The 16,650-nt window shown below is 39.8% G+C and overlaps 1 protein-coding gene across 3 annotated transcripts in view; it reads left to right on the forward strand.

Annotated features, from left to right (window-relative positions):
• The window catches only part of LOC114031939 (transmembrane protein 241-like), a 170,165-nt gene that overhangs the window by 85,772 nt on the left and 67,743 nt on the right, over window positions 1–16,650 (forward strand). For all 3 annotated transcript variants that reach the window (XM_027847156.1, XM_027847157.1, XM_027847158.1), the window contains 2 exons: window positions 151–220; window positions 5,785–5,878. In XM_027847156.1, coding sequence (XP_027702957.1) covers window positions 151–220; window positions 5,785–5,878 — 164 coding nt within the window. The remainder of the gene's footprint in view (window positions 1–150; window positions 221–5,784; window positions 5,879–16,650) is intronic.

A 16,650-nucleotide genomic window follows, 5' to 3' on the forward strand; every position in this document is an offset into this window, starting at 1 on the left:
CTTTCTTTCTTTCTTTCTTTCTTTCTTTCTTTCTTTCTTTCTTTCTTTCTTTCTTTCTTTCTTTCTTTCTTTCTTTCTTTCTTTCTTTCTTTCTTTCTTCTTGTTTATTTGTTGCCAATGTTTTATGAATTGCGTTGCTTTGTCCCTCAGGTGATCTCTTCAGTGCCCTGGAGTTTCCATTCCTGTATTTTTACAGATTCCACACCAGCTGCTGTGCCAGGTAATCTTTAAGAATGCCCCTCTCACTTCTCGCCCCCAAATTCTACTACTACTTCTGCAAGAACTGGCATTTAGATTGCATTTTAAATTTGGGGAAACACTCTATATCCATTATCTCATTTGAGCTCCATTTTGTAGAGGAATAAATGGAATATTAGAGAAGTTAAGTGACTTGCCCATGGTCCCATAGCTTGCAAGTGTTTGAGGTAGTCTTTGAACCCCTGGCCTTCCAGACTCTGATCCAGCACTCTACCGCCTATGTTACCTGGATTTCACTGGGTAACTCTTGAGTCTCTGTTGAAAAAAAACCTATACAGTCCGTTAATTCCATGAATTGCAGAGGCTGTGTTAGGTATGAGGGAGAAGCAAAGATCACCCAGTCATACAACTGGCCTTTATGAAATTTCTCCTCTGTGATCAGCACTGTGCTAGGTGCTTTGGGATCAGGGTAAGGGGAGACAGAAGTTGCATCAGATGCAATCTCTATTCTCAAGGATTTTACAATCTAGTGGGTGATGCAGAACAGGAGACAAATTCAGAGACCATTTATTATTTAACTTTAGAATTAAATCAGAGACTTAAATTAGAGTGTCACAGTTTATAGACTCTTTGTGCTCACCACTTAACACCTGACCTTGACTCATGGCGTACTAGAATTACAGAGCTGGAAGTTCACTTAATCCAACTGCTTTGTTTTATAGGTGAGGACACTGAGCTCCAGAGGAGTGAAGGGGCATATTTAAGGTCATCCAACTGGTTGGTAGTAGGAGTTAGAACTAGAATTCAAATTTGCTAGCTTCTGCTTTGTTGTTGTTCAGTTGTGTCTGACTCCTTGACCCCATTTGGGTCTTTTTTTGGCAAAGATACTGGAGTGGTTTGCCATTTCCTTCTCCAGCTCATTTTACAGATGAGGAAAGTGAGGCAAAGAAGGTTAAGTGACTTGCCCAGGGTCACACAGCTTGTAAGTATCTAACCCCCTCATTGTACAGAAGAGGAAATTGATGCCTAGAGAGTTTAAGTGGTTAGCCCAAGGTCACATAGGTAGTAAGTAGCACAACTGAGATTTAAACTTAGGTTATAGACTTAGAGTTGGGGACTTTAGAAATCATCAGCCCCAAATTCCTTCATTTTACAGGTGAGGAAACTGAGACCCAGAGAAGTTAGGTGGATTTAAATCCAGGTCCGCTGAGTTTCAATCTAGTACTCTCTCCAGTGCACCTCTGACTCTAAATCTATGTCTTCCTCATTTCTATACTGCCTCTTTCCTCTGCACCATACTTGCTTTAAAGAGGTGGGGGTGGTGTGTCTTATTGTTGGTACACCCTTTAATATGGAAAGAGGTTCCCATCGCTGTAGGTACTCTTCACCACTTTGGGGGGAAATCCTGCAAAAAAAAAAAAGTCCCAATTAACAACGTAATGGGAAGATACTGGATTTGGAGACTGAGGACCTGAGTCCCAGGACTAGCCTCAACCAATTGCTGGCTGTGTGACTTTGGACAAAGTAATTTTCCCTTTCCAAGCCTTAGTTATATCATTTGTAAAATAAAGAGGTTGTCCTCTAAGGCAATTTACTAGCTGTGTGACCCTGGGCAAGTCATTTCATCCTCTATGCCTCAGTTTCCTCATCTGTAAAATGAGCTGGAGAAGGAAATGGCATACCACTCCAGTATCTGCCAAGAAGACCCCAAACGGGGTCACAAAGAGTCAGACGTGACTGACTGAACATCAAGCAAGATCCTTTCCAGATCTAACTTGATGACGTCATAAGCCTCAAAGTTCATCCCATTTTTTTAACCCAGCAAGTCATGAATAGCTCCTAGGTAGAACTGTCATTCAAGCAAAGGCTTGAATGTACCTTGTTGAGGTTCTTTTGTGTGCTTGAGCCTTTAGCCCACTCTGAAATCCCTACTTACAGATTTTTGGAAAGCCTGGCTAGAGTACGTCTTCCAGCAACTATGAACTTGGATTATTTCTTATTCAGCTTACTCTTAGTTATGATTATAAAACAGAATTCTTTAGTGCCACACTTGTGCGTGTGATTTTGTTTTCCTGGAGGGATTATTATTTGGCAGAATTACTGGCAAGACAAAGAAGGGAATGTCAAGCTGATATTTCATTATTTTGAGCAGAGACCCAATTTGTGGCCCATTAGTGGTACCTTGCTCTGTGGGACGACGTCTTTGCTTTGGTTTAGTTCTGTTTAATCTGCTACTCCCTGCAACCTGACATACAAACTGACTTTTTAAATTTTAACAGGAAGAGAAGTCTGTCTTCTTCATTTACCCCCTCGTGAGAGTACAAAGGTTTTCCTGGTGTAAGAATAGGGTTCTTTTCTCCAAGCCATGTTACAGATCTTCCTGATTGTAAGCTAAATCCTTAGAGAGGGTGCGTCATATACCATTCATAATCCCATCGCAGGTGAATCCCAGAGTTGTTCCAAGAGGGTCCTGGAAATTCCCCCTGCTCTGTCCTCCTCCCATCCTTTAAAATCTACTGCTACTACAAGAGGGAGGGGAGGTATGTTTGTAAAGGATGAGTTTGGTGTTGATCCATAAAGAATTCAGAAGTACTTTACAGAAGTATTAAATTAACCTGAAGTAGTGAATGCACTTTCTATGAATGTTTATTTAAAGGTCAGTAGTAGTAGCTTAAGCAGCTGGGTGGTGCAGTGGCTAGAGTAGAGGGCCTGAAGCCAGGAAGGCTTAGCTTCCTAAGTTCAAATCTAGCCTCAGACACTTACTAGCTATGTGACCCTGGGCAAGTCACTTAACCCTGTTTACCTCAGTTTCCTCATCTGTAAAATGAGCTGGAGAGGGAAAGGGCAAACCGCTCTAGTAACCTTGCCAAGAAAACCCTAAATGGGGTCACAAAGAGTCAGAAACAACTGAAAACAACTGAACAAAAGCAACTCGATCAATTTTTGCCTAGTCTTTGTATCCTCAGCATTTAACATTGTTTCTGGAACATATTGGGGGTTTAAAAATCCTAGTTGTCTTGATTTCTGTGACCCTAGGCAATCTAGAATCTAACTCTATGATGGGGAAAGTTAAATTAAAAACCACTGAAACAACTGAAGCGGGGTTATTCCTTACTTTTCTCTCCCAGTCTTCCTTTCAAGCTCTCTCATGAGGGAATCTGGCTTATCTCAGATCTAACCTCACTGAATTTTCATGATGGAGTAGAAAAAGTATTGAATTGGGAATCAAAAGCCAGGATTTCCAGTGCTAGCTGTCTTACTTATTACCTCTGTCACTGTGGGGAAGTGACTTCAGGTCTTTTGGACTCAGTTTCCTTATTTCTTCATTTACAATAATAATAATAATAATTATCATTATTAACATTTATCCAGTATTTTAAGATTTAAAATTTATGTTGGGTTCTTTGAAGCCTCTCATGAGGTAGGTAGTGCAGGCATCATTATCTGCCTCTTACAGAGGAGGAAACTGAGGCTCAGAGAGGTCACATAGCTAGTGTCAGAGCCAAGACTTATATGCCTCTCAGTACCAAGTACCAGCGATCTTCTGTGTCACACTATCCCTGATCTGTAACATTAAGTGGTTGGCCTTAAATGATCTCTAAGCCCCTCCTCAGCTTTTCTAAAAGTCTGTTACTCATTCCTGCGAATGAAAAAAAAAGAAGTACTCTCTTAAAAAAATTTTTTTAATAATAGACTTTATTTTAACACTCATTTTTAAAAAATTTGAGTTCCAAATTCTTCTATTCCCACTAGCCCCACCCCCACCCATTGAGAAGGCAAGCCGTGTGATATCAATTATATTTGTGGAGTCATGCAAAATATTTCCATATTAAAAGCAAGTACTCTCCTTCCCATTTTATAGAAGGGGAAATTGAAGAAGGTTAGCAGCATTGCCAGGGAATAGAATTCTAGGCCACCTGACTTCCAGAACACTGACTTCTTGTGGAACTACTCTGCCTTTCTGTTGTAAGTGACTGAATGATTTAAGCTTCCATGGCTAAACTCCCCTAGTTGTGAAGCTGATTCCCATCACCATGTCCTAGGCACACTTGGTTATAAACAAAAGGAGCCAAGCAGCTGGTTCTGAAGGAAGACCTTTGTATACAGCTTCTTTCATTTAGGGATTTCCTGGAGAAAGATCTTAATGCATTGTAAGTACAGTTGCTAGTACCTCAAAAAGGAAAATTTGCTCCCCTTGTCAAGTAGCATATTCTCAGCATAGTCTAGTATCTAATGATGATGATGATGATAATAGCTAACATTTATATGGGCAGCTAGATGGCGCAGTGGATAGAGCACTGGGCCTGGAGTCAGGAAGATTCATCTTCCTGAGTTCAAATCTGGCCTCGGACATTTACTAGCTATGTGACCCTAGGCGAGTCACTTAACCTCTGTTTGCCTCAGTTTCCTTATCTGTAAAATGAGCTGGAGAAGAAAATGGCAAACCACTCCAATATCTCTGCCAAGAAAACCCCAAATGGGGTCATGAAGAGTTGGACAGGACTGAACAACATCAATAGCAAATGATAGATTGTAGGCCCTTGGATGTGGAGACAAAAACAAAACAGTCTTTGCCCTCAAGTAGCTTACATTCTCATTTAAGCCTGATACCATACATTTGGCCTCCATATTACTATCCAGACAAACTAAGCCATTTGACATCTGCCATGTAGACCCTTTCTTTATTTTCCTTTCTTTGTACTTCATTCTTCTTATGCCTGGAATATCCTTTCCCACTCAAGACCCTTTACTTCCCTCTTCCCACTTTTTGTATTCTTACCAATCTTTTAAACTCCAACTCAATTGTTGTTCCCTCCTTCATGAAGCCTTTTCCCATCTACCAGTTGGTCATGACCTTTTCCCTTCTCTAATGAGGTGATTGTGTATTAGTTATTTATGTCAGAGGCAACATGGTGTACAACATGGATAGAGAGCCAGCCTCTTCAGAATCAGGAAGAAGGCCTGGGTTCAAGTCCTACCTGTGATACATAGTGTCTAGGTGAACCTGGGCAAATTGCTTAACATCTCTTGCCTCAGGTAACTTTCTAAAACCAGGTACCAATTTATAGTGCAGAAGTACTTTCATAGTACAGGGGGAAAAGCCCTATATTTGGAGAGTACCTGAGTTTAAATCTTAGCTTTGCCACTTAATGCCAATGTGACCTTGAATAAATCATGTAACTTTTCTGAAGCTCAGGTTCACATCTGGAAAGTGACTTCTGTTCCAGCTCTAAATTTTTGTTCCTGCATGTTCTTAATAGGAGTTTCTATATTAATGAACCTGAAGGTCCAAAGCCAGTTCCTATAGTTCTCTGTGTGTCTCTTTACCCTGTAAGATCCAAATCGTGGTGGGACTCTGTCTTATCTAAATTTTCTATTTCTTCCAATGCCTAATATGGTGCCTTGCATACAGTAGTTGCTGAACAGTGCTTGAATTGAATAATTATGAGATTGGAAAACAAAGTGTAGATAAAAGTTGTTTCCGTGAAATCATAGTGAATATAAGAGAAACCCAAAAAATCGTTTTGAATGCTTTGAAGAATGCTGGTTCATTAATAAAACATTTTTTCTGTTTTCCCCATCCAGTGGATTCTTGGGATTCTTTTTGATGTTAAATTCAGTGAAGCTAAAAAACAACATGGCTCCAGCACAGCACACAGCCTGGATTTTCTTTGCCAAGGTAAGAGAGGGGTAGGGTGGAAACATCTCACTGATTACACAGTGCCTGGCCCCTAGCAAGTCTTATTAGTGCCTGTTACCATTAGCTGTCTTGGGAACTTCTGGGTCTTCATGCTGTCCCATTGTCTATACTGGTCTGATCCTCCTAGGTGTGTGTAAACATAGAGGGGTAACGTCAGTTCAATGTCCATGAACCCAGCCCTGCAGATCTGATTCATACAGAACTCACAGGTGTTTAACCCATCTTTTATGATCATTCTACAAAGAATCACAATATTATTCTTACCTTCCGTGGTAGGATTATAAAGGAGGCACTAACCTTATGTGATCTCATTAAGTGGACTTGAAAAGTCTCAGGTAATTGGAGAACGACAAGGTTATAGGCCATTAAAAAATAGCCTGGATGGGATGTTCCACCACAGGCCCTAGATTAATGGTAGGAAGGGATGACAAAAACTATTTCTAAAGTCCATAGTTAAAGAATCAAGAGAAAGAGAGGCGAGTAGTTTAAGAAGAAAGAAAAGTATCATTTAGGAAAAAGAGCACTGCGTATGGAGTCAGAGGATCCAAGTTTTAAGATCTTGGGTTTGTTACTTAACCTCTGGGCTTCAGGCTTCTGATTTTTATAATGAAAGAATTGGACCAGATAATCTTTAAGGTGACTTCCAGCTCTAAATCATGTGTTGTTCAGTTGTTTTTTTAGTCATGTCTGACTCTTCATGACCCCATTTGGGGTTTTCTTGGCATAAACACTGGAGCAATTTGCCATTTCCTTCTCCAGCTCATTTTTTTTTTTACAGATGAGGAAATTGAGGCAAACAGGGTTAAGTGGCAGAGTTACATAGATAGTTAAGTGTCTGAGGCCAGATTTGAATTCAGAAAGATGAATCCTCCTGACTCCAGGCCTGGCACTCTTATCCACTCCACCATCTCGCTGTCCTAAATCATATACAAAAAGGAAATACCATGTCAGACAAAGTGGAGAGAACATCTTTGGAATTTACTTCCTCAACCCAAGATTGTTACATTTTTTCCTCTGAAGAATATGTCATTCCTCTTTTCTTTGTGCCCTTTGAATGGAAACTCCGCAGGGATATTTTTGGTTCAAGTTCTTCCCGTTTTAATGATATTACTCCAATGATAACACAGGCCAAAGTCATAGTAATTAAATCTTATGTTTCAGGGCAGCTTTTCTTGTACATGAAGCTTTATTTAGCAAGCCAAGTACTCTAAGAGTCTCTGTTCTCCCTTGTTAAATTCTGGAATGGAGTTACTGAAGGAAGTCTGAGAGTTTCTTCTTCTATAACTAATTACACATAGTGTGGATTTTTAATTGGCTGGATGGTTTGGATTGGGATTCTTCCTGGAAAGAGGGGTTGGTCTAGGGCTAGGCAAACAATTAAGCCACTTCCCAGCTTTAGCATTGTATGAATTTGGCTTTTATGCTATACCAAAGTGAAGAAGAATTAAGAAGCCTCTTGATGAGGGTGAAAAAGGAAAGTGTAAAAGCTGGCTTGAAGCTTGACATCAAAAAAACCATGATCATAGCTACTAGTCCCATCACTTCCTGGCAAATACAGGGAGAAGAAATGGAAGCAATGTCAGTTATAGTCTTGGGTTCAAAGATCACTGCAGATGGCATCTGCAGCCATGAAATTAAAAGACTCTCGTTCCTTGGAAGAAAAGCTCTGGCAAATCTAGACAGCATACTAAAAAGCAGAGACATCACTTTGCTGACAAAGGTCTGTATAGTCAAAGCTATGGTTTTTCCAGTAGTAATGTATGGCTATGAGAGTTGGACTATAAGGAAAGCTGAGTGTCGCAGAGTTGACCCTTTTGAGTTGTGCTTGGACAACAAGGAGATCGAATTAGTCACTAGTTAAAGAATTAATTCAGACTATTCCTTAGAAGGTCAGACACTGAAGAGGAAGCTTAAATACTTTGACCACACAAGGAGAAGACAGGACTCATTGGAAAAGACCCTGATGTTGGGAAAAGTTGAAGGCAAAAGGAATAGGGGACAGCAGAGGATGAGATGGTTAGATAGTATCATGGAAACAGTGAACGTGAACTTGGACGAACTCCGAGAGATAGTGGAAGATAGAAGGGCCTCGTGGGCTATGGCCATGTAGAGTCGGACATAACTGAACGGTTGAACAACAACACCGATGCTGCATCAAAGCTCCACTTAGTTGAGGCTATGTTGGACCCTTTTTGGCAGAATATGCATTTTTCTTCTGGGGTGACCTTCTGTTATTCTTATCTTGGTAAATATTGCCAAACACAAGCATTTCCATAGTCAAAGAAGAACAGAAAAAGAGGACTGCAGTATAAAACACTACATCTCCATTACTGCCTACTACTTGTAATTCTCTTCTAAGTTACATAATAAATTGCACATGTTAGTTTCAAAGCTGTTCTAAATATTTGTATCTCCTTCTTAACCTTCTGTTCTCTTCTTTTTACTTAAAAACATTACAAAAACCCTCTTTTCCTTTTTGTGGGGCATCAGTGTCATTATCATTTCCCGTCTCCATCTCCAACCCTAGCTCCCCAGTAAAAAAAACACCTAAAAAACCCACAATTTTTTTTAAACAAAGCATAGTTAAGCAAAACAAAATAAATCTATATGTTGTTTATTCATTCATTCGTGTCTGACTTTTGGTGACCCCCTGGACTATCACATACCCGGCCCTTCTAGCCTCCACTATCTCCTTAAGTTTGTCCAAGCTCATGTTCATTGCTTCCATGACACTATCTGTTCATCTCATCCTCTGCTGTCCTTCTTTCCTTTTGCCTTCAATCTTTCCCAACATCAAGGTCTTTTCCAATGAATCCTGTGATCTACGCATTGGCATTGTCTAAATATGTATGTTAATTTACACCTTAAGTCTTCTGCATCTTTGTTACTGTGGAGTGTGCTTCATAATTGGTTCTCTGGATGCATTATTGGTCATTGCATTGATTAGAGTTTTTAAATTTTCCAAATTTTTTTTTTATAATGTTGTAGTTATTGCATAAATTATTTTCCTGATTCTGTTTACTTTACTCAAGATCAGTTCATGTAAGTCTTTCTGAGTTTTCTGAATCCATGGCCTTTATCATTTATGGCACGGTAATATTCAATTACTTTCATATATCATAATTTGTTTACCCATTTCTCATTTGATGAGTGCCAACTTTGCTTGTGATATGGCTGGGTGACACTGTTGGCCACTTTTTCCTCCTAGATACTCTTTCTAGGTACACTAAGTATAATCTTTCTAGATACAACTCTCTGGGTTGTTGTGACACTACTCTCTCTTGGATCTTCTCCTATCTGTATGACTGTTTCTTCTAAATTTTCCTTTGATGTGTCTTCATCTACTTCATGTCTGCTATGCCCCAAGACTCTGTCGTTGGCCTTCCTCTATTCTCTTTGTAAACTTACTTGATTACTTAATGATCGTGTCTACATGGATGCCTACCTGATGGAGATAGCCAGCTCTAGTCTGTCTTCTGAGCTCCAGTCCCAGATCATGAACTATATTTTAGACATTTGGTTGTCCTTTAGGCATCTTAACTCAAAATATCAAAAATAGACCTCATTACCTTCCCCATGCCCCATAAGAAAACTTGCCCTCTTGTAGACTTTCCAATTACTGTCAAGGGCACCATTGTCCTTCCAAGCACTCAGATTTACAACCTAGGTGTCACCCTCAATTCTTCACTCATACCCACTTTTCTTTAAACTCACCCTGTCTACTGACTGTCTCCTTATTGCTCACAACCATGCCCATGTCTCCCTCATCCTTGGAAAGCTTCGTTTTATCCTTCCATCCCTTCTGTCATTCTCTATCTCTTCTGCCCTTTGTGAATAAGCTTCTTGAGTAAGTCATCTCTACATAACAGATCTACAATACAGTGCCTCCACTTCCTCTCCTCTCACTTTCTTCTTAACTCCCTACAATATGGCTTCCCACCTCATCATTCAACCCAAACTGCTCTATCCAAAGTTGCCAGGAATCTCTTAGTTGCCAAATCCAATGGCCTTTTCTCGATCCTCATTCTCCTTGACCTCTCTTCAGCCTTTGCTGCTGATACTCCCTTCTCTCTAGGTTTTTGGGGTACCCCTCTATTTTGGTTCCAGCTGTCTCATCAGTCCTTTGCAGTTTCTTTTGTCCCACAGGGTTCTGTCCTAGGCCCTTTTCTATGCTACTGCACTTGGTGATCTCATTAGCTCTCATGGACTTAATTATCATCTTTGTGCTGATGATTCTCAAGTCTTTTTATCTAGCCCTCACATCTCCTCTGACCTCTAGTCTTGCATATCCAACTGCCTTTCAGATATCTCAGACTGGATGTCCTATAGACAGATGTCTTAAACTCAGTATATCCAAAACTGAGCTCATTATGTTTCTCTTCCTAATTTTCACCCTTTCCAAACTTCCATTATTACTCTTGAGGGTACTCTACTATCTTTTCAGTACATCCAGACTCAAAACCTAGGTGTTATCCTGACTCCTCCATATCTCTCCCCTTCTCTCCTGCATAACCAATCCATTGCCAACACCTGTTGATTTCACTTTTGAAACAGCTCATGAATATATCCCCTTCTTTCTTCTGATACTACCACCAAGCACAAATCATTTCACACTTGAACTATTGAAATAACCTGCTGGTTGTTCATGTGCCACTGTTCTCCCTGGTCCAGTCCATTCTCTATTTAGCCCCTAAAGTCATTTTCCTAAAGCACTGATATGACTATGTGACCTCCTACTAAATAAACCCAAGTGCTCCCTATTACTTTGAGAATCAAATACAGAATCCTCTGGAGTTCAAAGCCTTTCATAACCAAGCCCCACCCTACTGTTTCCAGTACCTCTTATGTCCCTCCCCCTGCATTCTTCGGTCCAGTGACACTGCCCTCCCACTTGTTCCATATACAAGATACTCCATCTCCCAGCTCTGGAAATTTTCTCTGGCTCTCTCCCATGTCTGGAATGCTTTCCCTCCTCATCTCTGCCTCCTGGCTTCCTTCAAGCTCCAGTGAAAAGCTCATTTTCTATAAGCAGTCTTTTCTAATCCCTCTTAATTCTGATGCCTTCCTTCTGTTTTTGTTGTTTAGTCATGTCCAACTTGCTGTGATGCCATTTGGGGTTTTCTTGGCAAAGATACTGGAGTGTTTTGCCATTTCCTTCTCCAACTCATTTTATAGGTGAGAAAACTGAGGCAAAGAAAGTTAAGTGACTTGCCCAAGTCACACAGCTAGTAAGTATCTCAGGAAGATGTCTTCTTGACTTCAGGCTCTATCCACTGCACCATCTAGCTGCCTTGTTCCTTCTATTAGTTATTTCCCATTTATTCTATATATCGCTTATCTCTCCCATTAGATTATAAACTTCTTGAGGGCAGGGACTGTCTTTTGCCCCTTTTTGTATCCCTAGCATTTAATACAGTGTCTGACATATAATAGGTGCTTAATAAATTTTTACTGATTGATTAATTATTATCAGAATAATACATGGATAAGGATGGAGCTGATCCTGGGATGTCATTAATACATGGAACTCCTTAGTGAGAAAACTCTCTACCAATACAAGTTCAGCACGTTTCTTAGTTTTCTATATAATTTATAATTAAGTAAATACATATACGTAGGGGAACTTGTGCAAACAATTTTTACTGATAGAGTGTGTAATCAAAACAGCTTTCTACTGTTTTAGAGAATAGGCTTTTCCCCCATCTGAAGCTTGCAAACAAATGTCACTCATACAGCTGTTCCAACATCCAAGGAAAAATAATGGTTAGCATTTATTTAGTCCAGGGGTGGGGGACCTGCAGCCTTGAGGCCACATGTGGCCCTCTGCGTCTTCAAGTTTAGTCCTTTGACTGAATCCAAACTTCACAGAACAAATCCTTTTATTAAGGATTAGTCCTTTAAAGTTTTCAAAGTGCTTAAGCCTATGTTATTTCATTTGATCATCACAACAACCCTTGGAGACAGATGTTACAATTATCCCTGCTTTACAGATGAGGAAACAGAGGCTCATAGAGGTGACTTACCCAAGGTCACAGAGCTAATAAACGTCAGAGGAAAGATTTGAACTGACTCTAAGCCCAACGTTCTATTCACTGTGCTACATAACAGTCCATCGCTCTGAGCTCAGTTTCCTCATCTATAAAATAAAGAGATTGGATTAGGTGATTTCTGTGGTCTCTTTCAGATTGAGGTTCTGTCATCCTGTGACCTGTCAATCAGTCCCAAGCTGTTTTGGGTCAAAAAGGGGCTGATATGCCACTGTGTATAATTATTCTTTTTTCTTGAGAAATTCTCCAAGAGAATCAATTAGAATGTTTACTACGCACCTTGATATTTTCTTGATATCCAACCCTACGAGTTGATTTTAGGTACAGACAAATGCCAGCACAGGAAATACAACTGTAGGTCTCCACAATCTTAGGATAACCTTAGAAAGAGTTTGATTTCCCTCGGATTTGTAAGGTTAATCCTAGAGACAGAAAGAAGTGAGGGAGGCTTAAGATCAGAGTAACAGAATGTATAGCAGAAACACGACAGATAAGGGAAATGTGGTCCAAGTTATAGATGTTATTATGCGCCGGTGGGGCTCTCCAGCTGATTTAAATTCTCACATGAGCATTCTTCCTGGATTGAGTAGTGCCCCGTGTCATCGTCCTGAACGTCAGACTGACTGGCGTTCTCAGCGGCAAGCGGAAAGAAGCAGCAGCTGAGGCCAGAGTGTGTTTGTGTTGAGAGGGAGCCAGGGGAGGAGAATGAGCAGTCTTCAGGCAGCAACCTGGGCCCTTGGGGAGCTTCAGAGAATCTAGAATATGTTTTCCATTTGGTTGCTTTGTATGTGTGTAACTAATGAGCAAATGTTGTGCAGGCTGCCACCATCTTGTGCCTTGTGAGGCAGCCGCAGGCCCTGAAACCAGCATCTGAAGTTTGCGAGCCGTCTGGGGCCTTTGAAGACGTGTTCTTCCTTTGGCAGTTTGCAGGATGTGTTTCTTGACTCCTTTGTTTAGGTTTTTTGGTTTTGTTTTGTTTTTAGAGGGGAGAAGGGGTTGTTAGAACCTCACCTGTAATATTTCATTCAACTCCCAATTTGCCTGAGATTTTAAGGTTCAGTGAATTCTTGATATTGTTGATGGTGGTGGTGTTTGAAATATTTTATTTTTATGGACAAACTCCTTCCCTGAGAATCTCTCTTTATTCAGATTGATGAGTATTTGCCACCAGGTACTGAGGGTATTTCAGAGGAAGTTTATTAGTAATAATGACATCTAGCATTTATATGACATTCAAAGTACTTTACAGATATTCTTTCATTTTATAAGATGTGGTGCTGCGTTCTTGGAAGAAAGGAAAAAAGGAAGGGAAAAAAACATTTTTGCATGCCCAGGCACTGTGCTAGGCATTTTACAAATATTATTTCATTTGATCCCCACAATAACCCTGGGAAATAGGTGCTATTATTATCACCCCTTTACAGATGAGGAAACTGAGGCAGCCAGAGGTTAAGTGTAGGGTTATATGGCAGGGGAGTTAGGTGGTATAGTGGATATAGTGGATGACTCCACTGGGCTTGGAGTCAAGAAGACCTGAGTTCAAATCCAGCCACAGACACTTATTAGCTGTGTAACCTTAGGCAAGTCACTTCACTTCTGTCTGCTTTAGTATCCACAACTATTAAATGGGGATAATAATAGCACTTAACTCCCAGGGTTGTTGTGAGGATTAAATAAGATAATATTTGTAAAAAGTAAAATGTCCTTAGCATAGTACCTATATAGTAGTAGGCATTAGGTAAAATACACTTAGCATAGTACATATATATAGTAGGCATTATATAAATGTTATTCTCTTTCCCTTCCCCTTTGATTGTGGGACTATATAGTTTGTGTTTGGGAATACTGTATTCTACTATTTGCAAGTTGCTTAACCCTGTTTGCCTCCATTTCCTCATCTGTAAAATGAGCAGGAGAAGGAAATGGCAAATCATTCCAGTATCGTTGCCAAGAAAATCCCAGATAGGGTCATGAAGATGTACATAACTGAACAACAACAGTTAATTCTACTACGGTGTCATAAGAAATGATGAGGGAGATAGTTTCAGAAAAATCTGGGAACACCTATATGAACTGATGCAAAACGAACTGAGCAGAACAAGGAGATCATTGTACACAGTAACTATTGTGATGATAATCAACTGTGAAAGTGTTAGCTAATCTGACTAGTACAATGATCCAAGACAATTATGTAGGACTCATAATGAAAAATAGTATTCACCTCCAGAGAGTGAACTGATGAACTCTGAGTGCAAATTGAAGTGTAATTTTCTCACTTTCTTTATTGTTCTTGCTTTTTTTTATGATATGGATAATGTGGAAATATGTTTTGCATGATTTTACATGTATTATTTATATTGCTAACCAGTGGGTGGGGAGGGGCCAGAGGGAAGGAGAGAATTTAGAATTCAAATTTTTTTAAAATAATGTTAAAAATAATATATTTTTAAAAATTAAAAAAAAGAATATTGTATTTCAAGATCTCTGTTGGTCTTTTGTATGATCTGCTAGGTCTTATGTAAGCCTGACTATAGATCCTTGATGCTTGAACTTCTTCTTTCTGGATTGCACAATTTTTTCTTTGCACGAATTTTTCTTTGATGTGGGAATGATGATATTCCTAGAACTTATCCTTTTGGGGTTTCTTTCAGTAGGTGATCAGTAGATTATTTCTGTCCTAATTTTTCTTTTTGGTTCCAATAGACCTCATTTGAATTGATTTCTTGAAATAATGTATCCATGGTCTTAAAAAAAAATCTTGGTTTTTAGAAAGTCCAGTGATTCTTAATTCATCTCTCCATGATCTGTTTTCTACTAAGTTTGCTTTTGATAACAGATATCTTAAATTTTCTTTTATTTTTTTCAATCTTTTGTTTTTGTTCTAATATTTCTTTCTTGTTCATGGAAATATTGGTTTCCATTTGGTCTATTCTAATTTTCAAGGATTCTGTTTCTTGGTTGAGGTTTACTACTTTTTCCTCTAAACTATTTCTCCTCTTCTTCATTTTTCCCCAATAGCTTTTATTTAATTTTTTTTAACATCTTCCTTTCTTCTAAGTATTCAAGCAATCCTTGTGGAAAATCTGTTTTTTTTCTTTGAGTCTCTGCTTTCAGTTGTTACAAAACTAGATTTGTAGTAATTTTTTTCTTGTGGGAGCTTGATTTATTCATCTTTACACCTTTAGTTTCTGAATCTACGCTTTGTGCCATGGCCAGGCTCTGTCCCCTGATGTGCCTTAGGGTATGGGGTCAGCCCTTCTTGGTCTCACCTTGAGTCTCCTGGAACCTTCCATCTTCCAGGGTTGACCCTTTTGGATCCTTGTGGTTCAGAGTGCTGAATCTTTGGGGTCCTCTTTGGTGTCTCAGGACATAATGTTAGGGACCTCAAATTTGTAGACCTGGGCTGTTTGGGACTGAACATTATGGCACTACCTTGCTCAGCAAATGTGGTTGCAGCTTCTCTCTTTCCCTTTCACCTTCCCCCTTTCCCTTTCACCTTCCCCCCTTTCCCTTTCACCTTCCACCGTTTCTGAGGTCCCCACCCTGAGGCTTTCTGACTACCCTGGGGATTTCTCACAGAATCCCTCCTTTCTTTCTGCCCCTGACACAGAATCTTTCTGATCGAACTAGGATGGACTAATGTTGACTTTGCAGGGTTGGGGGAAGACCCTTTCCTCTTGTCCATGGGTTGCTGCCTTGGTCTTTGTGCTGTTCTGGAGATGGAAGAGGTCAGTTTTTATAGTTTTTCATTGAATTTCTTGATCATTGTTTGTTATGGTATGAGACTTCTTTTGTTGGGGTAGGTATGTGGGAGCAAGGCAGCTGGCTGGCAAGTGACCATTTTGGCTGGGAATTTTTTTTTTGGTCATTGTGTCCCCAGCACTGAGTAAGTGCTTGGGCATATATTAGACATTTTATAGATCTTGTTGGATGAATAAGTGAATTCCATGTAGGGGAGACAGCATGAGCAGATTACAGAGAGGGGAATTAGTATATCAGGGACAATGAAGAAATTGACTTGATTGAAAGGGAGCAATGGGAACAAAATTGAATAGATAGAGAGGGAACAAATTATGGATGGCCTTGAAGATCAGACAAAAAGTTTAGGTAACAGGGAAACCGCTGTAGATCTTGAAGCAGAGAATCATATGATGAAAGGGATGTTTTAGGAAAACCTTGTTTTTAAGATGAATTGGAATTAGTGAAGTCAGTCAGGAGCCTGTTGCCATAACATAAGCGAATTGGTGGCAAAGGAAATAGGAATGTGAGAGACATTTTGAAGAAAGATATAATGGGATTTTATGATAGGTTGCATGTAGGGAATGAGACAAGAGTGAAGAATCAAAAGTGATGCCGAAGTCTGAAGCCAAGGATTCTGGAATTGTGGTGGTAATGCTAACAGAAATGGGTATGGGGAAGAGGTATAAGTTTTTGGAGGGAAAGAGACCTCAGTGCTGTAGTCAGTATTTTTATCAGCAACTTGGATAAAAACATAGATCAGGTTTTCAGATGCCACAAAATTGAGAGGGATATGTAAGAAAAGCAGTAGATAACAGAATGGGGATCTTAAAAAAATCTTCACAAATGTACTGTGGATTAGCCACTATTCTACCCCATAAACTGATGGCATGCAAACCAGCTCTTGGGATTGTCTAAGACCTTGGGCCTAGCAAAACTGGTCTTGTCTTTGGTGTTTCTGGGTGA

The sequence above is a fragment of the Vombatus ursinus genome, unplaced genomic scaffold, assembly GCF_900497805.2.
Source record: "Vombatus ursinus unplaced genomic scaffold, bare-nosed wombat genome assembly UNPS02015255.1, whole genome shotgun sequence".
NCBI lineage: Eukaryota > Metazoa > Chordata > Mammalia > Diprotodontia > Vombatidae > Vombatus > Vombatus ursinus.